The 27,344-nt window shown below is 43.9% G+C and overlaps 2 protein-coding genes across 5 annotated transcripts in view; one reads left to right on the top strand and one right to left on the bottom strand.

Annotated features, from left to right (window-relative positions):
• Nucleotides 1–658: 658 nt before the first annotated feature.
• On the bottom strand, nucleotides 659–19,572 carry LPXN (leupaxin). Of its 2 annotated transcripts, none has more exons than XM_051964946.1 (9): nucleotides 19,289–19,572; nucleotides 14,692–14,834; nucleotides 13,138–13,184; nucleotides 12,085–12,208; nucleotides 8,559–8,723; nucleotides 5,049–5,225; nucleotides 4,883–4,964; nucleotides 1,681–1,829; nucleotides 659–1,288 (listed from the first exon to the last, which is right to left on the bottom strand). In XM_051964946.1, exons 1-9 carry the CDS (start codon nucleotides 19,299–19,301, stop codon nucleotides 1,019–1,021), a joined length of 1,170 nt encoding a protein of 389 aa, XP_051820906.1. In that variant the 5' UTR covers nucleotides 19,302–19,572; the 3' UTR covers nucleotides 659–1,018. The 2 variants fall into 2 exon arrangements, with proteins under 2 accessions (XP_051820906.1, XP_051820905.1); XM_051964945.1 differs by lacking the exon at nucleotides 19,289–19,572 and adding an exon at nucleotides 18,054–18,433.
• A 4,021-nt stretch (nucleotides 19,573–23,593) lies between these two features.
• Nucleotides 23,594–27,344, top strand: part of ZFP91 (ZFP91 zinc finger protein, atypical E3 ubiquitin ligase) — a 33,182-nt gene continuing 29,431 nt past the window's right edge. Inside the window, exon 1 of one of the 3 annotated variants that reach the window (XM_051966653.1) lies at nucleotides 23,594–24,045. In XM_051966653.1, the coding sequence (XP_051822613.1) occupies nucleotides 23,657–24,045 (389 nt within the window). In that variant the 5' untranslated portion in view covers nucleotides 23,594–23,656. The remainder of the gene's footprint in view (nucleotides 24,046–27,344) is intronic. The other 2 variants (XM_051966652.1, XM_051966651.1) reach the window with 2 other exon arrangements.

The raw sequence follows: 27,344 nt of genomic DNA on the forward strand, positions 1-27,344 counted from the left end.
CTGTTCTTGTCATTACATCCTAAAGTAGTTGGTTTGGCTGATTGATTAAATAATCAAAAAAAATTTTCAGATTGAGTCACAATACTTTGTGGATGAGCCATGGGAAACAGATGTATCTAAAATACGGCTCCAAAGACCTCCAATTCCCAAATTATCAAGCATAGCTTTTTTCCTTTATTCTCATCTTTAAAGGGCTTTTTTTTTATTATCTACAATATGAAACAGAAGGAATGGAGGGAAAGGGAGTATCATTGGGCCTAAAAAAAAGAAATAAGACTCAAAATAGCAAGTTATTTTATTTCTCAGAGGCCAGCATTCAAGAACATGTAGTTACAAATTATTTCCCCAAGAGAAAATTTGAATTTTATTTGAATTTTAAGCTTCCATAGTCTTTTTTAGCATATGTCAGAATTTCAGCAGCCCCAGGGATTATATAAAATAGAATAAGATAAGTGAGAAAAGGTGGCCTTAAGATGAGGTGCTCTATGTGTGTGTATGTGTACATGAGACAGAGAGACAGAGAGAGACAGTGAGAATGAAAGCAAGAGAGACCAAGACAGAGAGACAGACAGAAACAGAGAGACAGTGATAGCAAGAGCAAGGGAGAAAGAGAGAGAGAGAGAGAGAGAGAGAGAGAGAGAGAGAGAGAGAGAAGAGAGAGAGAGAGAGAGAAAAGAGTGACAGAGAGAGAAGAAAGAGAGGAGCTATGTGTGTGTGTCATGTCAGTGTCTATGTGTGTGATGAGTACACAAAGCAATAAAACTGAGCTCTATGTTTCTAGTGAGGGAGGAGCTCAGAGTAACTAGCACTTTTAAGGGTTGGCTACCCTGGGGAAGGATAAGCAAATCTAGAAAAGGCTTAGCCCATGTTGGGAAGGAAAGGCCTCTGCCCTGTTGAGAAGCGTCTCCTCACTGCTCCGGCCTCCCCATCAGGCTGCTGAGAGGTCAGTGGGGGTTTCTTGTGCCCCTTCTCCCCTGGGCCCGGCTGGTATCAGAAGGGCCCGGGGAACACCTTGGAGTTAGAGAGGGAAGAGCCTGTTGAAGCAGGGCTGACAGTAGGCCTTGTCATTCTGTTCTCGGAAGATGCCCTTGGACAGCTGGCTCAGGCAGAAGGCGCACACAAAGTGCTCCGGGTGAAACTTGCGGCCCATGGCGCTGATGCAGCGGCCACTGATGGGCAGCTCGCACCCGTAGCAGATGGTCCCTCGCCGCCGGTGGTAGTGCAGCTCGCAGAAAGGCTGTCCGTCCAGCTCGAAGAAGGAGGCTGTACAGAAAGCCTGGAAACAGTCCTGGAGACAAGGGAACAAATGCAGGTGCTAAGGGGGGAGCATGTGTTGCTGTCCCCAGAAAGCAGAAGGGCCCTGAGAGCCCCCAAGCCTATCCTGGGATAGCACTGCTGACCTAAGTACCAAGGCAATAGAGTTGAGGGCAGCATCTCTTGAAGAATACAGTTTCAAAATGTCAGAATTAGAGAAGGGAACATGCCGACTCTGGGGGACATCAGGAAGCATCAGGTCTTCCCTGAAAGCTCCCTAAAATGGGAATCATTAGGTTTGGACGAGGCTATCATCCAATCTGCTCATTGTACAGAGGAAGTAAATGAGAGCCAGATAAGCCCGGCAATTTTGAGAAGCCCCCCTTCCTGCCCCCTAACTCTCTGTAAGTCCCCAGGCTGACTGACCCTACACACGAAGCACTCTGGGTGCCAGACAGCATCCATGGCAGTCAGGTAATTTTCCAACACGGGCCGGTTGCAGCCTCCACACTTGGGAGCAAACATGGCCAAGAAATCTTTCCGGCAGTACGGCTTCTTGTCCTTTTCATGGAATCCTGGGGAGACAGAGCCAAGGAGTCACTCACCATGTGAAATGAGTCTTTAAATCAAAATCAAAACTGACTGTGGCTTGGACACCAGGTTAGCTCATTCAAAAGAAAATCATTTGGCTGGGACTAGAGACCTTTTCCCCGGCAGTGGAAAAGCACACCTGATACCTGCTGTCTAAATCTAGGAGGCTCTAGGGTTTGCCATGGACAAGGGACTGCCTGCTCCCCATCCCCACCTTCACAGAGACTTGCCTTGGACTTTCTTGGCTCTTCAAAGGATAACAAATGTCTCTCATACCTCTTGAACTGGATTCCAAGAGAAAACTTAAGCTCATTGTGTCCAAAACCAAACTCCTTCCTCCTAAATCCTTCCTTCCTACGTTCCCTTACTGTGGAAGGCAACACCATCCTACCAGTCCCTCAGGCTCATAAGCTAAGAGTCATCTTGGATTCCTTATTGTCTCTCACCTCCCAAATCCATCTATTTCCAAGACCGTTAATTCCACCTTTGCAACCTCTCCCAAATACTCCTCCTTTCTTTTGACATCACCAACCCCTGGTGCAAACCCCGCCATGACCTGGCCTATTGTTAAAGCCTGCTGCCAGGTTTGCTTGCCTGTCTCTCCCCTCTCTAACACCCCAATTCAGTCGCTAAAATGATTTTCCTAGATTGTAGATATGATTACATCACCCTACCCCACAGGGGCACAATAAACTCCAGTGCCCTCATATTGTCTCCGGGAAGCAATTTAGAACTATGCCCAAAGGCCTTCATTCCAAAGAGATCATAAAAAAGGGAAAGGGACCCCATGTGCAGAAATGTTTGTGGCAGCCCTGTGTGTAGTGGCAAGGGGCTGGAAACTGAGTGGATGCCTATCAGTTGGAAAATGGCTGAATAAATTGTGGTGTATGAAGGCTATGGAATATTATTGTTCTGTAAGAAACGACCAATAGAATGATTTCAGAGAGGCCTGGAGAGACTCACATGAACTTATTTATTTAACACACAGTCTCTCTTATCAGACTATAGGCTCCTTGAGAGGATTGTCTCTTGTTTTTTTTTTGGATCCCTGGCACTTGGCAATGTACCTGATACACAGCAGACCCTCAATAAGTATTAGTTGATTGAGTGATTGACTGAACTAGAAAATTCATAACAGCAAAACTATAGCCACAAATAGAGACATGGCCAATATGGGAAAGACTGCGGCTTGTATGGCACCTTAAGTTTCCTTAAGAGCTTCAGGCACAAAGCCCCTCTGTGGGAGGCAGTGCACACCTCAGAAACCCATTTTGCAAATGAGGAAGCTGAGGCTCCAAGATGATAAGCAACAGGCCTATGATCACAAAGCTGGCCAATGGCCAGATTTAGAGCCCTGGCCTCCGGACCCAGTACCCATCTTATGTATGCACACTACACTGGGTAAAAACTGAGCTCAAAGTTTCCCAACTAGAATTCTCCCTTGTGCTAAATCTGAAAGGACTATCAGAAATAAACTTAGAACATCCCTTTATATTCCTCAGACCTTTCAGCTGATACTACTAGAAGTCACATCAGCTGCACTCCAAGTTCTTAATGTATAAATAAGAGAGTTGAAGAGATTTCCTTTCTCACATTCACCTTTCCCACTGAGAAGGGAAGTCTGACAGGGAGCTTTTTATTTGGGGTTTAGCAAATCTCTTGGACAAATGTGGAGAGAGTGACCAAGGGCCACAGGACCAACTGCAGTATTGGGCAGAGATCCTCCCTGGAACTGTCCCACTGTGCTATTCTTTGATGTATTTCCCAATCCCCAACTGATATGGCTTTGCTGAAAAGCAACAAATAAATGAGCACTTGCTTCCTTTTAGTCACCTACTAATGATGCTAGTTCCTAGATTAATAAATGTTTGCTGGATGAAAGAATAACTGTCATCAGATGCTCTCTTTGGGCATTTACTGCAGATATAAAAGAGAAATTCAATTCTCCCCTCACCGCATCATAGCAAAGACTTCTATAAATTTCCAGTCTTGTTAGCAAAGGCAATTTAATGCACTTGGGTCCGCTATGGAAGCCATAAAAGCCTGCTTATCATCACACCAGGCTTCCCACCAATAACACCGAACCGAGCCTGGTAAATGGCGGTGATGAGGAAGAAAGTCAATGTGGCTTCTGAAAGGAATGACTCAGCCTTGCCAGGTGACCCCCTGAGGCCCTCCCAGAAGGGGCTGCTAGAAAACAGGGCCATTCCAAATCAGAGGAGCCTCAGGAGAGGGAGGATCACCGCTAATCAGCCAAACTTTCTGTGATGCCCCTCCATTTAACAACCCAGCAAATTGGGAAAGTTTCAGCCCCAAGCCTCTCGAGGCTCTCTCGGGGGCCAATTACTTCGGGAGGGCTGACAAGAAACGCTGACAATTAAAAGTACCACAGCAGGGGAGGGGGTGTCGCTGCTCAGCTGAGACTCGGGGCCACGAGGGAAATTAGCGAGCACCTGCAGGGCCGGGAGGAAACAAGAAAAAGAAAGGCGGGGCTCCCCGTGGGCGCTCTCGGGGGACAGCACCTGCCCCGGGGAGGGGGCAGAGGAAGCTCGAGCCTTGGAGGAGGCAAAAAAGTGCTGACCAAAGGGACTTCTCCCGAGGTTAGGCCGGGGGTCACTGCAGAGAACCGCACTGTCTGTGGTAAAACAAAATCTGCTTCCCCGGCTAAGCTGACAGAAGGTAGAGACTTCTAGCTTCTTCCTGCAGGCGGCGTGAATACAGATGTTCCCAACAAGGGGGTGGGGGAGGGTGCCTCGGACTCACTAACAGGCCAAAAGCCTCCGTTCATAAATTGGTTTTCGTTGATTCTTGAAGGGATAAACTCCTCCAAACAGGAAGGAAAATGGCTCCCTCCATTCCAATGAGGCCCGGGCGGGGAAAGGAGCTAAGGGATAGGGTCGAGATTGCGTAACCCGCAGGAAGCTGGGCAGAGGACCCAGCCGGCGTCCCGTAGGCCCAAAGCAGGAGCGGCACGTGGGCACCCAGGCGGACACCTTGTGGCCGTCCTCCTGTGCAGCAGGCTCCCGGAGCGGCCTACCTTCCTCACTGAACACCTCCCCACAGTGGGCGCAGAAGAAGTGCTCCGGGTGCCACGTCTGGTCCATCGCCGTCAGCACCTTCTGCAAAAGGGACACGTGCTCCCGTGAGAACATGGCGGCGCTTCCCCATCCGCCCAGCTGGGGAGGGGGGGGGAGTCTACTCACGTCAAGAATGGGGGCTGCGCAGTAGGCGCAGCGGGGCGAGAACAGCTCGTGGTAGTCGTGGGAGCAGTAGCCCAGGCCGCCGCGCTCGAAGAAGGGGCTGCCGCAGCCCAGCTCCGTCTTGCAGTGAGCGCAGACGAAGTGTTCCGGGTGCCAGGTCTTCCCCAGAGCTGTGATCACCTGCGGCGGGGCAAAGAAAGATGGCCAAAGAGGAAACGGGTTAAAGGCCCGCTCTGTGAGAGACGCCGCGAGGGGCACTGGGCCCCGAGGACAAAGGGGACGCAGGCCTGGGCCTGGAGGAACTCGTGTCCTCCTGGGAACACAGGTGAGAAAATGCAAAGTGAGCTAAGGAGGGAAAGCTTAAGCGGGACCCGAAATAATCACTCCTCCTGCCCCGTCCTTCAAAACGGTGAAGGTGAGTCATTCAGGGATCCCTCAAGGGTCCTACAAGGAAACTAGGGGGGGACATCTGCCACGAGTTTCTCTGATAGAGAGCACGTATATAGATAGATAGATTATATATATACACACATACACACATATACACATTTATTTATTATATTATTTTTATAAAAATAAATATATTTATTTAATATTTATATAAATATATGACATTTATAAAAAGAAGCGCCATTTCCCAATTGATAAATGGATAAATGACATTCTGAGGAAGAAATCAAAGCTATCACAACAATAATATTAAAAAATGTTCTAAATCACTAATAATAAGAGAAACTCAAATGAGAGGATGTCTAAGGTACTACCTGACGCCCATTAGGTTACTCAGAAAAAGAAAAGATCTAATGGTAGGAGTAATGTGGGAAAACAGGTAGTTTCATGCTAATATACTGTTAGTGGAACTGTGAACTAGTCCAACCACATGGAAAGCCATTTGGAACTATGCCTCCCAAACTAATAGACTCCAAAGAGATCAAAGAAAAGGGGAAAGGACCTATTGAAATTAAGACAAAAAATATTTATAGCAGCTCTTCTTTTGGCGACAGAACAGGAAGTGAGGGAATGGCTGCACAAAGTTAATGGAAGAAACAAAGGGGAAGGTTTCAGAAAGATCTGAGAAGACTTATGGGAATCAGAAGAACAATTTATTCAGTCACAGCAATAATGTAAATGAGTCATTCAGGGATGCCTCAAGGGTCCTACAAGGAAAATAGGGGGGAAAATTGGCCATAAGTTTCTCTGATAGAGAGCACATATATCGATAGATAGATAATATTTATTTGTTTATTTATTATTATAGTATTATATATATATATATATATTATATTATTATCACAGCGATAATGTAAAGATAACCACCAAGAAGAACCTAATAATTCTGATCAATATAATGACCTACCATGACTTCAAAGGACTCATGATGAAAAATGCTCTCTGTCTCCATAGAGAGAATCGTGGAAACCAGGGGCAGAATAAAACTCATATTTATCTCCTTTTTCCCCACTATTTTTAAGACAATGGCTTGATGCAGAAATTTGTTTTGCATGACTTCATATTTGTAATGGTTTGGTATTTTTTGCATCCTCAGTGAGGAGAAGGCGAAGATGAAGAAAGGAAGAGAATTTAGAACTAAAAATAAAACAAAATTGAATTTTTAAAATATTAAAAAAAAAAAAAGGATCTTGCAATCATTGGTGGTGACTTTCTCATCTAACTTCCTCCAAAGATTGCCATTCCACAGGTAAAAAGATGACAAAATAAACACAGGAGAAAAAATGCAGAAGAAGAAGAAAAAGAATTATGAATTTTGTGTTAAAGTAGGATGATTTTCATCCCCAAATTTCAATTTATATTATGTAAGGTAATCATTTTAAAATGTATCTAGGAATATTTGAGTAACAAATCAATAAAACAGAAAAGATAGGCCAGATATAAATTCAAAACCAAGGAACAATCTCAAATTACAAAACACAGGAAGAACCATTCATTTTTCAGGGGAAAAAAACAATTATTTAGCAGAATAACAAGTGGGATTGGATCCATGTTCTATAATAAATTCTAAGGTGATCAAAAATCTTAATACTTAAATACCACAAAAATTTTAGAAAAGGAATTATATATTTATCCCAATTGTGGAAATAAGGGAAATTAATATCCACCAAATAAATGAAGGAAATTGTTGATGACAAAAAAAGATTAATTCAATTGCATAAAAATAAAGACTCATAATACAACAGAAAGTAATACAATCAATAAAGAAAGGAACAGATTGGTGAAATGTTTTATGGTGAAATATCTGATAATATTGATATTTAAAATCTCTAAAGAATTGACCCAAATTTGCAAAATCAATAATTACCCACAGGATAAATGGTCATAGCTCCTTGCAAACAGGGACTGCTGCCTTTTTTTTTTCTCTTTGTTTTCCATTGCCTAGCATAGGGTTATAAACAGAATATGAACTCAATAAATACTTGGAGAGCCACTTACTCCAGTATCTTTGGCAAGAAAACCCCAAATGGGATCACAAAGAGTCAGACAAGACTGAGCAACAATAAATAATTACCGATTGATTAAAAATGAATCAAAACTGAAGAAACCCAGTTAAAGTTTGCATAAGAATGAAGAGGAAATGCAAATTAAAACAAGTGAACTTTATTACTTAAAGGAATACTGGTTACTTTGATGTATGTAAGGAGGCACCTGATGCTGATGGTATTGAAATTCGAAACACTACTTCATCATTGGTGGAGTTGTAAATTAGCAAAACTTTCCCTTCCCCCATCCCTCCTTATGGTAGAGGAAGTGAAAGAGAAAGATCTTTTTTTCAATTGAAAGAAAACTAAATTTGAATTAGTATACTTTTTCTGGAAACAAATCTGGTAATATGGGAAGAGTTATAAAACAGATCACACATTTTAACTCAAAGATCTCTGTACTTGGGTTAGATGTAAGAATGTTCCTAATGGGAGGAAAGGATATCCACACAGAAATACTTAAGAGTGATTTTAGGTGTAACAGCAAAAACTACAATCAGTCCACAAGTTCAGTGACTGTTGAATAACTCATAATATATGAATATAATATATTATTTTACCATAAGAAATTAGAAAAATAAAGACTACAAAAAAACTTTGTCTTCAAAGGAAGCTTTAGATGAAGTGATACAGAAAAAAGAACATTCTCAGAGCAACAATATACAAAAATAAGAATAAACATAATCTGATCATGTAAACAGAAGCTCATGAAAAGACAAAGAAGCAAATCATCTATATTTATGTGTGTGTGTGTGTATACATGAACTAGGAACCCAGAATACACACACACACACACACACACACACACACACACACACATATATATATGTTCCTAGTTGATGTTTTTATATTTGTTTATTTGGATATCTTTTAGCTATTAAACGTTTTTTTTTTTAATCATAAGAAAGGAAATCAAGATGAGAATAGTCCCAAACGTTTACCTTAGATAAAGATCAGTCCTGGGGGGCACACAGAACAGAGACCCAGACATACACCCCAGTGACTGGGGAATACCCACCTTTCCAGCAATGGGTTTTTGGCAGGAAGCACAGTGGCCCTTGGGGGTGGTGGCAATACCAAGGTTCTGCAAGTCCTGCTCCAATCCCCCAAGCATCGTGTCCAAAGAATTGTTGGTATCTTTCTTTGGCAGCGGCTCCCTGGGGCCAGCAGACTTCCCCATGACCTACCAGCAGGGAGAAAAACTTTAAAAGGCTTTTCAGTCATGGAATTTAATGTTCACAAGCCCATCCACATCCACATCCCATTATTACTTATGTGCAAGCGCTGACAGAAAATCTATCACCCAGGAAAAGTATTATTTGGGAGAGGAAAAAAGGCACCTGAATCGGGCTCTCTTAGCCCCAGTCTCTCATGACTCTGTGTTTAGCTGGTACAGCTAAAAGAGCACTGGCTCAAGAGTGGGACAACATGGGTTCAAATCCCACCTGTGACGGGTACTTCCAAGGTAACTCTATTTTGCTGGTCGGCTGAGATCTCTTGCAGCTTCAGCTCTCTGAGCCAATGGCCACCTAACTAATTTAGCATCTTAACTGATAAAGCATGTTGCACATAATCCCCAAAACTCCCTGACTTTTAGCATCTACCATGACAGTCTCCCCGCCCAAGCAGCCAAGTCTGAGGTTGGACTACAGTTAAGGAAACCATCTTCCACTGTCTGGAGGCCATGGGCTAGTGCCAGGTGCAGGGCAGCTTTCACTTCAACAGGAGGGAAATGCTGTCCAACCATGAAGCCAGAGAGCAGTGGGTCCCTGGGGAGTCCCTGGGGGGTTCTTGGAAGTGCCAGGTGTCTCTGAGAAGGTCTGAGGCCGAGCTAGATGACTTTTCTTGCTTAACCAGCCCTAAGATCCCATGAGCTAATAGCGATCAATGCCATGGACTGGAAATGGAAGAATGGAGTTCAGATTCTGGTCCTGACGTCTTGTAGGTTGAACAAGTCACTTTGCTTTGCTTGATGGCCTCATTAGCTCCTATGGATTTAATTACCATCTCTGAGCTGATGAGTCTCAGATCAACCTTTCTTGCTCCAACCTCTCTTCTGACCTCCGATCTCCCACTACAACTTGCCTTTGAGAAGTCTCAAAATGGATGTATGGCAGACATCTTCTAGTCAGTTATGTCCAAGACTAAACTTATTCTCTGTCCTCTAACCCCTCACCTCCTCTTAGCTTCCTGACCACTGCTAAGAAAGCCCCTCAGGGTAGCAATTATCCTGGATTCCTCCTACCTCTCACTCCCCAAACCCAACATCTGTGGATCTTACTTTGCAAAATCTCAGAAATAGGACTCTTCTACTCCTCTGAAACCAATACCCCTGCTGCAGGCCTAGGAAAGGGACTGGCCTAGATAACTCTTTCCACCCTTAGGATTCAACAATCAGATTCTGCCCCAAAGGCCCCACAATCACAATATCTCACTTTTATGGCCTTATATTTATTTATCCAATAAACATTTCATGTCTACACTATGAGAAATGACATATTTGCCTGTGATGTAGCTATTTCATGTACCTCCCCACCTGGGTCATAGGCTTCTATCAAAGAAAAAAGCTTTTCTGCATTTTAGACACAAGTCGGCCAGAAACAATTTTGTTAACATAATTCCAAGCATTTCTAGCATCTTCTCTCGGAGATTTATCTCCCATTTATACTAGTTATAATTTATTTATACAGTTATTTAAATGTTGTCACCCCCATTGGAATGTGAACTTGGGGACAAGGACTGTCTTTCCTTTCTTTGTATTTCTCAGTCTGACAAATAGTAAGTGCTTAATAAATGCCTGTTGCCTGTTATAGCTCAGAAAAAAGAATGTTCAAGTTGATAGTGCCCGCCCTTTATCTCCACAACAGCATTTATCACAAGACAATTTAAAGTTACATTGCAAATTAGCAAAGATGACAAAAAATGTCAATAATCACTGCTGGAGGAGTTGTGAGACAATAGGTACGCTAATACATTGTTGGTGGAGCTGTGAAATGGTGTAACTTTTGTGTGAAGCAACTTGGAGTTATACAAATTGAATAAAATATTCATATCCTTTGAACCAGAAAACTTCCATTATTGGGTTTATACCCAAAGGACTACTGATGAGAAGACAATCCCCACAGACACAAAATATTTATAGCATCACTTTTTGTGATAGCAAAGAATTGTAATAAAGTGACATGCATTAATTGGAGAATGGCAAAACAAACTGGTACATAATGTCATGGAATTTACTAGACTAAGAAATGATGTGATGAACATAAACATGGGAAGAAATACACAAATGGATGCACAGGAAGAAAGAAAATAAGAGACACAATGACTAAACCAATGCAAACAGAAAACACACCAAAAAAAAAAAAAAAAAAAAAAAAAAACTACAAACCAAAAAGTTACAAGTAAGTGTAATAAAATTGTAAAGTTCAAGTAGGACTCAAAAAAAGAGATATGAAGGAACACCCCAAACTACCTTTTCATGGAAGTGGGATGTCCATAGCTGTTTACATTAAACAAGTTTTTGAATTTTTTCAAGGTATTGACTATTGATTTCTTCCTCTTCATTTTCTCTATTTCTACCTCTTCTTCTCTTCCCTTCTTCTCTCCCTCTTCCCTTCTTTCTTTCCTTCCTTCATCTCTCTCTCTTTAAAAAATATTATCTGTTCTATGGAATGGTTCTGGGGTAGAGAAGAAATTGAGGGAAATTATGATGATGCAAAAACATAAGACTTTAATAAAAACTGATACAATTTTTGCTGGTGGGAATCTTGAACAAAGAAAAGACGCCCATGTTAAGATATTTTGGATTTTATATTCTACTGTATCTTAATCTTCTAAAGCTCTTCAATTCCTTCCTCAACTAAATCCCTCAAGGATTGAAAGGGTTTATTATTTTCTGTAATCAAGCTAATTTAAGGATTCTTACCCTGAGATCCATCAACTTTTATATAATATTTGATAACTGCATTTCAAAACAGTATCTTATTTTATCTTAGGCATTTAAGACATTCTTCTGAGAAGGGGTCTATTGGCCAAAAAGGTTCATACTACCAAAAAAGTTAAGAACTCCTGCTCTAAACCCTTCAGAATGGAAAGGTCAGTACAGTCTCTAGACGGATCGTAGGACTAGTACTTTTAGGGGATTGGACGTGAGGCACTTGGGTTTTTGTTCTTATTATTATCATATTTTGTGAAAGGAAAAGGAAAAGTCTAAAAAGGATTTTAGACCAGACAAACATTTATTTCTTAATATTTTAAGCCGAATTAAAAAAAAGTATTTAGAAGAAAGTTTTTAGTTTTTTAATGATCATGGCACGCTGTCTTTTTGTAACATATTGATGCCTAGCAAAGTTCCAGGAATACAATCCAAGATCACTGTATTTTAGTCTGGAACATACAGATGGTGGCACACCAACTCAAGTCATTCCCTGAAAAGGAATGGAACCCAGGGTCTTTATAGAGGTCCTAAACACAAATCTTAGCTTTATGCTTATGTACTTCTCAGTGCTCCTTTTGAAAGCCCATAAAGCAAGGCCCACACTTACCTTGGACTGCATCTGACACAGGTGAGCCATGAGCTCATCCAGCTGGGCGGCCGCTGAGGTGCTCTGAGGTGTGCTCTGAGGTGTGCTCTGAGGCGGCCTCTCGGCCTCTGGCTCTTGAATGTCACTACACAGAAGCAGCAGCACCATAAGTAACAATAAAAATCCCCAATGCCCAAATCACCACAAACTGCAATTTTAACTGTCAAAACTACGTATTTTTCTTTCTCCCAGGTAAGGGGTAGGTGGTTGTCTGTACAGATGCAGCATGGGGAGGAAAATGCAACATTTCTTTCTAGTCTTATTACAATGGAGGAGAAATGAAAAGGCAAAAGACCAGTGGATCGTGGGTGTCCAATAAAGCACAATTGTAGGGGTCAAATGAGAAATGTAGAGTAGTCAGAAGATTTCAGTTTGGATCCCAACTCTGGTATTTATCTCCTCCATGACCTTGGGCAAATTATTTAACTTAGTTCCCTCAGCCTTAAAAAGAGGGGGTGAAAATTATGAATAAAAATAGAGTGAAAATAGGCTCCTCTGCCATTCTGGAGACTCTAGTACCGATAAAGAAAACCTTCTCAAAGGATCACTGTCCAGAATTTCCAGAGTCTTCAACCAGGATAAGCTTCCATAGCCATACTGAGCAGAGCAACAAATAGATATGGCTAATCAATAGGTGAGAACTTTAGGCAGTGGGGCTATGATTCGAGGATATGAAGTTTATATTTCTTGGCCTTCACATTGTTGGGCAAACCAGTTTCTCTGCTAGCTTGCCCAAATGTGCACAGAAGGGAGTTTTTGACCAGCTCCTTATGTCCTAGGCAGGGCAGGCCACTTGCACTCTTACTCTTGGGTCACTTAAGAGATTACCTCTATTTTTGCAGGTCTTGAAAAGAACAGGATCACTTAACCATTATGGGACTTTGCAAACTAGACCTGCTCAGAGATGAGACATGGTGGAGAGAGTATGATATGTCTATGATCGATCACAAATATCCTTACCAAGCATTCATAGTTCCCAAAATTTAAACAAAAATATCATTGAAAATGGAATACCTGTAGACATTGACCTCTTCAATCTTTGTAGTATATATCACCTGCGCCTAGAACACAGAGGTGTGATAAAAAAAAAGAATAAAAACGTTCATTGTCTAACTATCAACATCCTGTAATTATGGTTCTAATTTCATAAGGGAAGCAACTGCTAGCTCTCCCTTTTAATGAGGGTCCTCCATATATCAAAGGAGGTCCATTCTAATTACTTCTAGGCAGGACTGGGATGAGTAAAGAAGGCAAGGCAAGGAAAAAGTCTGCTCATCCCTAACCTGCGCCATCTAGAATCACAGGGCAGCTAGACATGGCTTACTTCTCTCCAACAAATTTGCACATGACCATTACAAACCAGAGGTAGGCTTGAATCCAGGGCTTCCTGACTCTGACAAGACTTCTATATTTGCCAAACTATGATAATTTTCACATATGTGTTATTGCACACATGTATTGCTTTTCCTTTTTGATGCTATATGGCTACTAGAAATTTCCTGTGTAACCTACAATGAGTGCTAGTCAGAGAAATGGAGAGAAAATGGGGGAAATATGTATGTATGTATGTATTGTATATAAATGCTGGGTGAAAAGAGCAGAACCAGGAATAAAACTTAACGCCACCATTGTAAGGGCAATTTTGAACAACTTCAGAACTCTGACCACAGCACTGAGCAATCATCATTCCAGAGGACTGATGAGCTAAGCCACCTTGTTCCTGACTGATGAATTCGCAAGAGAGAGTGACACATTTTTTGGACCTGCACAGTTTGGGAATCTGTTTTGCTTTACTATGCTATTCATTATAATGGCTTTGATGTTTTTATGTCATAGAGGGAAAGAAAAAAAAGTGCTTTATTTCTTTAATCGAAATTAAATTTAAAAAAATTCATCAGGGGCCAGGGAGGGGGATGGCTCGATGGCACAGTGCATACAGCACCAGCTCTGGAGTTAGGAGGACCTGAGTTCAAATCTGACCTCAGACACTTAACATTTGCTAGCTGTGTGTTCCTGAGGACAAATCATACCCCCCATTTGCTTGCCATAAAAAATGTGTGTGTGTGTGTGTGTGTGTGTGTGTGTGTGTGATACACACACAGTTCTCTCTCTTCATATATGTGTGTGTGTGTATGTATATATATTTATATGTATATGTATATGTATATATGTGATTGTATATATATATATATCTTTTGAACAGTTTTCATTTCAGGGATGCCCCCAGTATTGGGAAGACTCTTACATTCTGAGCATTATTTAAAGCTTTGTGATTTCACTTATGTCCCCACAGCCCCCACTACCTCCCCATCCCAGCTCGCTACTGCTGGGTGACAACATGTGTTATTGCCGGCCCTCCAGGGCTGGGGCCCTCCGCTCAGTCCTCTGGACTCATCACCGGGCCCAGGTTCACCATCAGGAGCCTGACTGAAGCTGCTGCTTTGCTAGAACAGCCTTCGAGAACTCAAAGTCAAGGCCATGGTCTAATGAGGACTGATGGAAGACTTGTTAAAGGCCACGCACATGCATCTATACCCTACAAGCACAAAAACTGAAGGAAAAGCTCACCGGCATGGGCAGTGTGTCATCTTGGAGTAGACTGGCCTTGGCCACCTCCGCCACCTTCCCATCCTTCCTGGGTCCCTGGAGAGGTTCAGGATCCTCATTACTTTCCCCCAGGGAAGATCGCTCCAGTTCTTCTAACAAAGCATCTGAACCACCAAAGAATAAGAAACGAAAAGTGTCAAATAACACAAGAACTTCTTCTCACTAACCTGCCAGGCCCATCTCTCTGGTCTGCCCTCTCCTTGGTTATTCATTGTGTTTCCTGTGGAATGATATATTTACAAAGTGCTTAGCATGATGCTGAAACATAGTATATCCACTTTGTTTAATTCTTTATGTTTATTATGTGTATATATATATATATATATATATATATATATATTATTAATGTTTATTCCCTTGTTTTGGGCAGACCATGGCTGTCTCCTAATTGCCTATCATCTATGCTTCCAATACTTATATTCAATGATCTCATTAATGAAATGGAATCTCAGACCTGGGTTCAAATCATTCCCCTTTTGGTATTTCCATTTCCTTAGCTATAAAGGAAGTCTTTATAAAGGAGACCCCATGGACTTATAAATAAGCTTTACTAACTAAAGAGGTTTGGGAATTAATTGTCAGAACTATAACTACAGAAGGATAACCAACGTTTTGCCCCAGGTGGGAAAAACACGCTGGGCCTTTAGCTGTGCAAAAATAACAGAGCTTAGCACCTAGTTAGTCAGAATAATTAAAATGGCAACTTTCCAGAGAGCAGGCTAGCCCACCGGACTCTGCTCTTTCCTCCTCCACACCCCTCCTAACAGCGGCCCTGCAAGCTGGTATCCTGGGTCAGTGACTCCTCCACATGACAGTACCCCCAAGCCCATCACCTCTTGTGCCAGGGACAGCTGGTGGTACCCCCAGGACCACAGTGTCTCCCTCTAGCCCCCCCTCCCCCAGATAATTGCCAAGATCTCTTCCAGCTGAGACACACAGTGATCCCGGCAAAATGGCGTTCCATTCAGGAATCCTTTAGACCATTGGACTAATAAAGAAGCCCTAGCTGGGGAGACAACACAGTCATTCAACGCTGCCCATTCTTCCATTCTCAAGGCAATCAATACATGAGTTTCAAGTCTTTGATGGCAAAGGGCTTTGCTCCTCTGGTTTCCGTTCTAAACTCAGTGCTGTCAACCCCAGCTTCTTAAACTCTGGTTCTCAACCCCATAGGGGGGTCTCATAACTGAACATGGGGATTTTGCTATCAGTAAATGTTTGATTTGTATACTCATTTTATGTCCTTATATATCCAGCTTCACATAAACATTTCTCGGGGAAAAGAGATTGCAAGCAGAAAAGATTTAAGAAGCCCTGATCTAAGCAACAGCAAGATCTAAGTTCTGGTAAAGGGAGTTTCCCTGCCCAAGAGTTCCTCATGTCAGTGAAATCACAGCTGGAGTCTCCAGCCCCCAAACTTACTGCTTCCCCAAACATCCTGACTCCCCTCTTTCAATTCTCTAGCTGTGTTTAAATGCCATATTAGTGGTTCTTGATTTTGAGACAGACTTTTGACAATGAAGACCAGGCTTTTTAACTCTGTAAAAGCATTTACCAAGGAGAATGTATGAGGTAGCTAGCTGGAGGTGAAAGGAGGTTGGAAAAAACGGAACTTCAAAACCTGCCTCTAGCCCACATTCACTAAACCAGTTAGCAGGCTTCAGTCACCCCACTTTCCTCTGTCACTTCTCTTAATACATCATGTTCCTCTCCAGGTTTCATAATTTCAAGATGACTAATTTCATTATGAGCAATGGGGAGAGGAGGAGGAGGGGATACGGGTTGAGGGAGAGAAGCAATATACCAAGAACTGAGCTTTAGATCTTAACTCTACCCAGAGTTTCTTGAGATCTCCTCAGGAGCAGCTGCTGACCACAGCAGTTTTTTTTTTTTTTTTAACACATCTGGGTTCATTATATCACCTCATATTACGTATACTAAACCACAATGGCCATCCCAAAGTGCTGGCAATCAAAAAGATGATAGAGGGGCAGAGTCTAAATGGCTGCAGCCTTTCACCAGGCATGTGCAGTCCAAGGATGTCATCAGGCTCTCTGCTGGCAAAGGAAGTGGGCAGATCATGAACTGAGATTGAGAGAGACCCGGGAGTCAGCCATGCTGCTCCTCACCGCATCCCCACATCCTCCCCAGGAGGACGGCCTCCCCCACGGAAACAAGAGCATCTAGGGAGGACGAAGAGAAGATGGGTGCAACTTGTCCTCGTGGCAGGAGCTGGAAGAGTGGTCTGCGGTCTTCTGGCCTCATGTCCCACCTGGGCAAGGGGATCCAAGGGACACCAAAGACCAGAGCTGGGGGACCCAGAGCAGGCCGAGGCCTTTTACAGATTGGGGTCCAGGGAAGACCAAAGTTACACACACCAGAGGGAACTCAAGATACAAATTCTCCTTTTTTTCATTTTTTTTGGGCGGGAGTGAGGAGAAAGGGAGATTGTATCTGTTCAGGAACTTCCACTGTGGAAACTGCCTCCATTGGTAGAGATCAACTGGACAATGCTAGCTTACAGACCTGCAAAAATAAGTGACTTATCTATAGGAACACGGCTCTATTAGAGGCAAGATTCGAATCCAGACCTTCCTAAGTCCAAGAAACTTCTTCTAATCATTACACTATATTGTCTCATTATTTCATTTTTTCACCAATATCACCGTTATCTTCCTCTTGTTTTGATGCAATCTATACAAGACTATTTGCTTCAGTTTTCTCCTCAGTATAATAAGCTGGATAAGGAAATGACAAACCTCTCCAATATCTTTGCTAAAAAAATCCCCAAATGGGACATGAAGTCAATGAAATGACTGAATAACAACAAATACATACATATAAGAATCTATGTGTACATGTATGTGTGTATATATGTGCGTGTTAGGTACATCTTATACTGTAAGTTTTCATAATATTATAAAATAATACTACTAAAAATTATATACTTGAGGCACACTTGGAAACATGGTAAACAAGATGAGTAGAACATCCACTAAAGCAGGGAAACAGCTAAATGATCAATTCTTCAGCACCTTCCAAGAAACATCCATCCTTTTGATACATTAAGGAAACTTTTAATATCATATAATTCAAAAATGTTTGGCAGAATAACAGTCTAGGTCCTCTGATTAACCCACCGTGACAAAGGGGATGCCCAACAAAATAAGAACAGTTCTTCCTGCTCGGGGGTAAGGAACAGAAGTGAAAATCAGATCTTTTAGTCTAAGTGCACAACCTAATTAGTCTTCAAAGAAGCCCCTCTACAAAAAGAACCCAAATGTTCATTCCCTTTTGCCTCCTCATAGAGAAGCCCTACTCACCCAGATCTTCCATCTTCACAAACCCAAGTAACTCCAGCAAGGTGTAGGATTAGAAGACAGCAAAGCAATTGAGTGAGACTGCATGAAGTGCTCTCTAAATTTCTTTTAGTTCCTGTATTTGCTTAGCACTTCCTCTCTTTTGATTCAACTCAGGGAGTTTTTTTTTTTCTTTTTTTTTTTTGTGAGTCACGTACTTTTCAAAGTATGGTTAGCCATATCTGAAAATAATATGACTGATGAGAATGAATTTGGTCAAATGATCTGGTTAAACAGATTGTTTCTAGAGCCCGACAAGGGCACCAATGACTAAAATCATAAGGAGAAAACTTGGGCTGGCTTCCATAGAAATGAATGACATTTAGAAGATTCAAGAAGTCCTTGTTCATTAAGAAGCTATATTCCAAGTGCTGCAAAATCCCACTGCTGACAATGTTTGCACATTGCTTATAGAATGCTTATAGAGCAAATATTATTATGGTTTGGGAACCTATGCTATTCTATGTCACCTTGATCTGTAGTTCATGAGGGCATTACCTCTATAGGACTAAAGTCTCTTATTGGACAATCTCTTATTGCTGAAGCTTTTATGAAAAGGGATAGAACCTGAAAGGAAATTGGAGATTCCCGGTTTGCACTACTCTAAATAACCATAGGATGTCAGTGCTGTTCCAAAGAGCTTGAAGGAAATTCAGCAGGAAGGGGAAGCATTTACTAAGTGTCTGCTATGAAGAAATGTTAATCGCATCGATGGGAAGGAGAGCAGCCCCAAACACAGGGAGGAAAATATAACTTTGATGTTTGTCTTAAGATTTTGGATCTGGTCCACCATTTAAATGAATGATTTATGTGAAACTCATAACTAGATTCTTGATCCTGTGGCTTGGTCTTTTGATTCCATCTCTTTTAAGATCTTTAAGGATTTCTCATTCCATGATTTCTTTGTTCCGTGAACAAAGACTTTTGTTCTTGTTCATAAAAGTAGCCAAGGATCAAGATGGAGGAATAATGGAAGATGTGAAAATCTAAGTCTGAGAGATGAGTACATGGAAATTGTTTTGGCCTATTGAGAAGCTCAGGCTTGAGATAAACATCTGCAACAGACAATTCTGGCAAGCAACAATTCAGACGGCTTTCCGGAAAAGCAGACATGCAAAAACCACAGCAACAGGTGGCTCGGTGTTGGGGTCCCCAGCTAGTGCAGCCCTGGTGACACCAGCTGGTGTCTGAGCACTTACCCACAATTATCATCGCCTCTGTGACCTTCGGAAGATGGAAGTCTCCGGATACGACAGAGTAGTTCTGACACCACTAATGCAGTTAAAGAGGCTTTATTGCTCTGTTACATCATCTTGTCTCTCCTTCTGCTTCCCCGCTTCCCTGCTTCCTCTCTCTCCCTCTGCTGTCCTGTTCTTATACTCCTCTCATCTCCCCTGCCAACGTGCCCCAACAACAAGTATGTGTTTAGCTTGTGCATCCAGGAGCCCAACTCCTGAGTCCAGGGGCGATCTCCATGGGGCGCATGCTCAATGCCTGTCCTGGAGTATCTACAGGGTGTGGACCCTGGACTTGTAGCCAGTGAAGCAGAACTCACACCCGAGGCCTCAACATCCATTCCCAAGAGTGAGCTGACTGAGATCCAACCAGCCAAAGACCACAAGGGTCAAGTTTGCACAAGACTTGTCTTTGCACAGACTTGTTGCCTATGCAAATGGGACATTGTGTGCAAGATACACGATGAAGGCTCTCAAGATTAATGCAGACTCTTGTTATTCTGTTCCCTAGCATTCTTGTTGCTAAGTTCCCTAGCAGCTCGGCACAGATGAGGGGGACTGTGGAGGAGAGATAGGCCTAGAGATAGAGGGAGACCGCATGCCACATGCCTTCTTCCAGGACTCCAGCATATCTATCTCAGGCTTCCAGGCTTGGTTCAGGTGCTTCTTCCCTTCCCTAAGTAACCTCAAAGTTGAGTGATCAGCGTCTACTTTCTAGTTCTCAAGGCAGACTACACTTTTCATTGAAGGAGGGCCCATCCAACATATAAGAATTCCCATTTCCTCATAACCACTTTTATAATCAGTAATACAGGTATCAGTCCCACTTTATAGATCATGAAAAGGAGACTCAGAGAGATGAACTGACCTGCTTGGGAGTTGTAATGTAATATAATGTAGAAATGTAATGATTCGTTTCTCCAAGAGACTTAGATACACCGGGTTTTGGAGTAACAAGAGCCCTGGAGGTAATTGTAAAATCATTTTAAAGCTGAGGAGACAAGCCTAAGGAGAAACAACCAAAGGAAGGGTCACAAATCGGCAGAAGGCAGTAGAGTGCAGTAGTGAGAACCCAGCAGGGAAAGCCAATTAGGGCTCCCAGCTGTGAGCTCTGCTTTCAGAAGTCAGAGTGGAAACATCAGGATTAAAGATTTGGAGTTTCAAGTGGTTCTGATTCATTTAATGGAGGAGGAAGCAGATGCCCAGAAAGGCAGGGGCAAGTGCTATAAGAAGCTTGGCTGAGTGGGGAACACCAGGAGCCAGGCTTCTCTCCCTCTCCACCCCAGTCCATGTCCTCCAATGCCAAAGTGGGGCTCCTTCCCTGGCACCCCAGGAGGCAGCAGTCAATGGGGAAAGTACTGCAGGCAGCCTGGTCAGGTCCCTTTATTTACTCAATATGCTAATCTCTAAAAATTAGGGGTTGGCTCTAACTTCCAAGGCCCCTCTGGTGCCATATTTGGCCCAGACCTAGAGTTCTATTGGCTGAAGGAACTCCTTGATGAGCAAACACAATGAAGACTGCTCCCTTCTCCCCCACAGCAGCCTCTCAAGCCAACTCTGGAGCATTGAAAGGACTAATGTATTGACAGTGTCCAGGAGTTAGTATCTCTTAAGCCATGTTTGAACTCAGGTTCTGCTGATTGCAGACCTGACATTCTATCCACTTCACCTGGCTTCAGCAGCGTGATCCTGATCATGTCACTTAACTCCAATTGCCTCAAAAAAAGAGGGGGAGAGGGGAGGAAATGTGTCTTAATTCTAACAGCCAGTATATAAGAGGTAGAACTCGAACCCTGTTCTTCCAGGCTCTGAGGCCAGCTGTTAGGTTAAGCTGCGTCTCAACTCTAGATCCACAAAGTAGAATAATGACTTTAAGAGTAGTAATTAGTGTTTTAGATAGCACTTAAGTGTCTTACAGTGTGTTAAAAGAGATTCATAAGGGCTTTAGTTCTCTCTCCATCTGCTTGTGAGACAGGATTGTATTTAGGCCCTCCTGGGCCCAGGACCACAGCTCCATCCATCATACCTCTTAGACCAAGTTCTGACTTTTCACGGCCCAAACAGGGCCTGACGGGGATTCTCATTCTTGGCTTGACTCTAAATCCAGCATGCAAAAATACAACTCTCAAGTAGCAGACATTTTAGGAGTCACACACATATTAACTTATCAATTGACCTTTATTAAATGCCTACTAACCAATTCCTCCTAAGAGGCATGGTGCTAAGCACTGGGGATACAATCTTATGGGGGAGCAGGGTTCAAACCAGTATATACAAAGTAAGCTCCATACAAGATAGTTAAGAGGGGATTTAAGGAAGGCTTCCTGTACAAGAGGGGATTTTCATTGGGATTTAAAGGAATCTGGGGAAGTCTGTGAATGAGGAGGAAGAACATTCGGAGCATGGGGAACAGTCAGAAAGGTAAACTGAGTCTTGGGGAAGAAACCATGACCATCTCATAATCAAAGGGCTGCAGACAGCGCTGCCGGCTCATGCTCCTCCTCCCAGAGATAGAGGCAGGTTAAGGTTTTGAACCCAAGTTTTTCAATTCCAACATTGAGCTAGCACGACCTCAGGATGTCATGGGGCCACTTTGCTCAACTTCCCTCCCCCACGAAGCAACTAGGTGACGAAGCAGACCTAGGAATCAACTCCCGAGATACTTATTAGCTGTAAGACCTCGTGTAAGTCAACCTTTCCCTGACTCAATTTCCTCGTTTGTAAAATATGGCCCGTGGAGTTGTGAAAATTCCTCTCCTTCGGGTTTTAAGTTCAGCTTCAGACGCTGAGCAGGCAATTTAACTGCCTCAATTTCCTCCTCCCGGAAAATGCGCGGGAGAAGGAAGTGCCCAGAAAAGCCTGATGGGTCACCAAGGGCCGCCCCATCACCACCACCCCGAGGGCTGGTGGGGCGACCTCTAAATAAGCTCGGTAAAGTGCTTGTCGAGCCTCACTTCTCTTGATGGAGACCTTCCAGGCAAACGGCGAGGAGGCCCTTCAGCGAAGGTTGGCCGGAGTCCGGGTTCCAGTTCCAGCTGTATCACTGACTAGCAGCGGGAACGGGGAGTAGGTTTTTAACCCTTTCTGGCTAAACGTAGCGTTTCGGCCACGTCAAAGCGCAATGTTTCATCCGTAACTAACAATAACTACAGCACCCTTAAATCGCATCCCCAGTTGCTTACTGGGCCGAGAACTCATCCCCAGGGAGAGCAGACAGAAGGGGAACATCCTAGAATCTCGGCGAAAGACGCCTCATTTGCCGGCAAACCTGTCCCGTCCCGGAGCACCTGCGCCGGGAGTGGGGAGGGTGAGGGAGATGAGAGGGGGGAAGGGGAAGAGGATGGGAAAGAGAGGAAGAAAGCCTTTTTGAAGCAAAACTACATTTCCCATGGTGTCAAGCGTCACAAACTCTATCCCAGAATCCTCTGTGCAATCCCTCCCTTCCTGTACTGCCTCCGGCTAGGCCCCCTACTCCGAACTACAAGTCCCAGACTTCTTTGGCATTGGGGCTTAGCGCATGCGCCAGAGAAGAGGCGGGCTCGAGAGCCCTTGCAGCCCCGCCCCCCGCGGAGCCGCCGCCATTTTGATACGGACTTTCATCTTCCAGCCGATGAACCTTTTTTTTTCTTAAAGGAGAAGCAACAGCTCAAAAATTTACCCTCATCTCTTCGCCAGACCTGGCAGAAGCTGAGGGCAGGGAGATCCAGAGAACTGGAAGAGGGGACCGAGGCCCGAGGCCCGGACCGAAGGCCTGCCAGGACAGCTTCCGTGGCCTGTGAAAGAAGTGAGGGGAAGGAGGGGTTGAAAGGGCCCCGGTAGCGCGAGCAGCCCCAGTGCTTCAAGACGGGTGCGCGCGCAAACTCCCTCGGGGGCTGGAGGAAGGAGTGCGTGGGGCGGGGTCTCTGGACGCGGGGAGGGAGGAAAAAAGTCACATTGGGACTGTCGCGAGACGCGGCCGTTTAACGGTGAGAACGGGTGCGCGGGGGGAAGGAAACCTCGCGCGCTCCTCTGAAGCTACCTCCTGATTGGCCAAAGAGAGGAGTGCGGGGTGAGGGTCGGGGGGGCGCGTGGGGGCTCCTCGCGGGGGCGGATCCCGGGGAGCAGCCGAGCCTCGCTGATTGGCCGGCGGTAAGCGGGCGCGCGCGCGCCGCTGGCGGCGGCCCGGCCGTGAGTGGTGGTGCTGGCCCAGGGGGCGGGAGCGGGAGGGGGAAGTGAGGGCCGAGCGTGAGCCGGGCGGGTGGACGGACGGACTGAGGGACTGGGGGAGGGGGGCAGCGGCGCGGCCGGCTCCGCCGCCTGAGGAGAGCCGCAGGCGGGGACGGGCGAGCCCCGATGCCGGGGGGGACGGAGGAGCCGCGACCCTCGGAGCAGCAGCAGCCGGAGCTCGAGCCCGAGCCTGAGCAACCGGAGCAGGAAGGGGCGGAGGCGGCAGCGGCCGAGGCGGCCCCGGAGCAAGAGCAGCAGCAGGAGCAGCAGCAGTCGCCGCCACCCTCGGCGGCGGCCGGTGGGTCCACCGGCAGCCGGGTACTGAGGGGAGGACGCGAGCGGGGCCGGGCCGCAGCTGCCGCCGCGGCTGCAGCCGCGGCGTCCCGCCGGAGAAAGGCTGAGTATCCCCGGCGGCGGAGGAGCAGCCCCAGCGCCCGGACGGGGGACTCCGCGGAAGCGCGGCAGGAGTCCTCGGCAGCGGAGCCGGCCCCGGCCAAGAAGAGCTCCCGACTCTCGTGAGTACTCAGCCTGGAGACGCTCCCCCTCCCCCTTGTCACCGCGGCACCCTCCCCCCCTCTCGGCCTCCGTAAAGCCCGTTCCACGTGACCGCGCGCGCCGCCTCTGCCCCCTACTGGCGCAGGGCGCTCCCTGCCCCGCCGGACGGGGAGGGACTGAAGCGGGGTCTTATTCTGCCTCCCGCATTAAGTGCTTGTTGTATGCGAGGTACCGGGACCCCTAGGCAAAAGGGAAAGCGGCCCCTGCTCCTGTTGGGAGGGCAGTGCCCGGGCTGGACGGCGCCCCGCTAAAGACGGGGGAAAGGGTGAGGAGGGGAAAGCGCCCGTACAGCATGGGGGCCGCGAGTGGGGGAGAAACAAGTGGCCCGCTGGCTCTCCCCCGACCCGCGGTGGCGAGCGTTCTCTTTGTACTTGCACCCTCGGGCTCACGAGACCCCGAAAATTAGAACAACCGCCCCCGTGAACAGGTCCCGGCGCTGCGCGGCATGCCTCCGTGTTTTTGTGGAAACCGGAAACGAACCCATCGAGTTCAGGGGTGTCCTCCCCCACAGCCTCCTTAGCAGTGACTCATCCCGAGGAGGATTGGAACCCAGGCCTTTCTGCTCCAGATCTAGCCTTTCAATCCCCCGATTCCTTGACTTCCCCAACATTTGCACCTTCCTACCTGAGTCATATCCCAGAGCTACTTCCCACAGTTACACATTTACTTCTCTTGCCTTTTTCTCTCTTTGCGCCCTGGGGTCCAATCTTAACTTTAGACCTCTTCGAAGAACCTTAGTCTTTTCAGTCTTGCGCCCTAAGGGCATTTATCTGGCCCCTGCTGAGTGCCAGGCACTGCCATTTGGAGATGCAAGGACAGAGGAAAAACAGTCCTGAACCTCAGGGTTTGACACTGGCTCTAGCGTCTCAGCTAATTTCTAAACCTTTTTAATTTCCTTCTGTGACTTTTTATGTTTACATTACTTAATGTTTTGTATAGGTGCCATTTGAATTAGGATATGATTATTTTGTTGTTGTTTTTCACATTTTTTCCCTCTTCACTCCTCCCATGATCTGAACTGAAGTCTAGTTCCATTTTTATTTTGACTTAGAATCTTTAAAAAAAAATTTTGCAGTAGAATTACCTGGGTGTTAAATTTTTTTTTTTTTTAACTCAAGTAGTTATTTCCAGGTGCAGAAACTACTAATAAAATAATTACTTCAGTGTGGCAGGAAAAAAAAATGACATTGTCATGAAATGAGACAAAAGCAATTAAATGTCATAGTCGCTACCTTTATTGAAATAACTTGACATAATAGAAGAGGATTATTTCTCATTCATGGTCATTTTCAGCTTTTCAGGACTTAATTACTGTAGCTGCATGAAACAGAGAGTCATTGAGAGAACCAGCTGTGGGTCCTTGGTTAAGCTCTTAACTTCTGAGGGCCTCAGTTTCCACAGTTGTAAAATGGAGATATTATCTACCTCTCAGGGTTATAATGAGGAACAAATGACCTAAGTATTTGTAAAGCACTTAGCACATAATAAGGCACTTAATAAAAACATGTTTCTTTTCTTCTGGGCTCCACTTTGTTCTGTAAAAGTGATAAGGTTGGACTAAATTCACCTCCAGGTGCTTTTCTCAGCTTCCCAAACCTATGATTTGAAGAAAATTAGCTAATTGAAAATACAGAGTCTTGGGCAAAATTTGAATTAAATGCTTTCTACTACCAAAAATATAAATGATAGTAGTTGGAATATCCTAGACAGAAACCAGTCTAGTGAACAAAGAAAAGTATTTTTGCTTCCAAAATTAGGACAGATTTTAAGTTGCTCAATTAATGGGAGTGCTTCATCAACTACTCATAAGTTATTTTTGGAATGTCATAGCCATTTACTCGAATAATAAGTACAGTTATTTTTGACCTTTTATGGCAGATTGATCAAAATTTGATACAGTTTCTGAAATATGAGGAAATGATTTTGAAAGCTAAACCTCATTTCCTTCTTTAAGGAATCAATTAAAAGAATTCAGAGGCTCATAGCTAAGTCACTGGTGCTGAAATAGACATACTATACTGTATATAACTTTGAACATCTTGTTGGATGTAATTGCAGTTTTCACTTGGTAGTCATAAGAGATTTATAACTCCTACTTGGGTCCATTTGAATGGATGGCATGATAGTATGTAGGAGGAATTCCCACCTCCTCTCTTTTATAGTGATGCCCAACTTACAAATTCATTATGTCACTCTTAGAGAATTGTCTTTGTTCAGTTAAGTTACAGTTATTTAGGGTTTTTTTTTTTTTTTTTTAGGCAGATGGTATATTAGGAGAAAGCAATCCCTTTCAACATAGCTTTCCTACTCACTTCTTAAAAGTATCAGTATTACATTTCTGCCACAAAATATGTATTTGCTTAATTTTTTTTAATTAAACATTTTTTGAAATCAGGAATAATCTTATCTTCTCAACCTCCCACTCTCATACTCTTCCTCCAACTTGTAAACAAATGAAAAACAAAAACCCATTACAAAGATGTATAATTGAGCAAAACATTATTTACAGTATTTTCAGCCTAACTGTTCCAATATAATTTCAGAAGTAGTAACTATATTCACTGCCACAGTATCTATTTGTTTCAGAAAAGGATGCTGCAACTAAAATTTTGAATTGTTTCTGTTTGTGAAAGACTCAAAAATATAATTGTATTGTTTTGCTAAAAATGAATAGTATTTCTTATACGTGCTGTTTCTTATACATCATGTTGCCAGCAAGGAAGAAGAAATATCCTAAATTTTGTGTCCTCCCTCTTCTAATTCTCCATCTCGTATTACAATAGAAAGGAATTTCATACCTGTATTCATCTCCAGAGTACTGATTAAAAGGCACGTGTTTGTAAAAATAACTTCCTTACGACAAATATTAATTATCATCTTAATGTTAATATGTAAGAAGGTTCTGCTTAATCAGAAACTTTGGTTAAGGGAAAGTTATGCCACATTCAGTTCACAGAAGTAGTCTATAGTAACTACTATAATTTAGTCTTTTCATTCAGAAAAGTGTTCAGTATTTTTGAATCATGGTAGAAAGATTGGAGGTAGAGGAGACTTTTTTTTCTCCTTTTTTAAATAAATCCCAGATAATCAGCTTATAATCTGTGTCTCCTTTCCTTAAAAGTAGATTGTAAAGAATGTGCAACTACAAATCTCAAACTAGAGTCCTAGGCTTCTAGTTATTAGAAATGCAAAATTAACCAATTTGAATGGTATTTAAGTTTACAATTTGCTGACTTGGTAATCATTTTTACTTTGTTTA

This window comes from Antechinus flavipes, chromosome 6 (assembly GCF_016432865.1).
Source record: "Antechinus flavipes isolate AdamAnt ecotype Samford, QLD, Australia chromosome 6, AdamAnt_v2, whole genome shotgun sequence".
Lineage (NCBI taxonomy): Eukaryota > Metazoa > Chordata > Mammalia > Dasyuromorphia > Dasyuridae > Antechinus > Antechinus flavipes.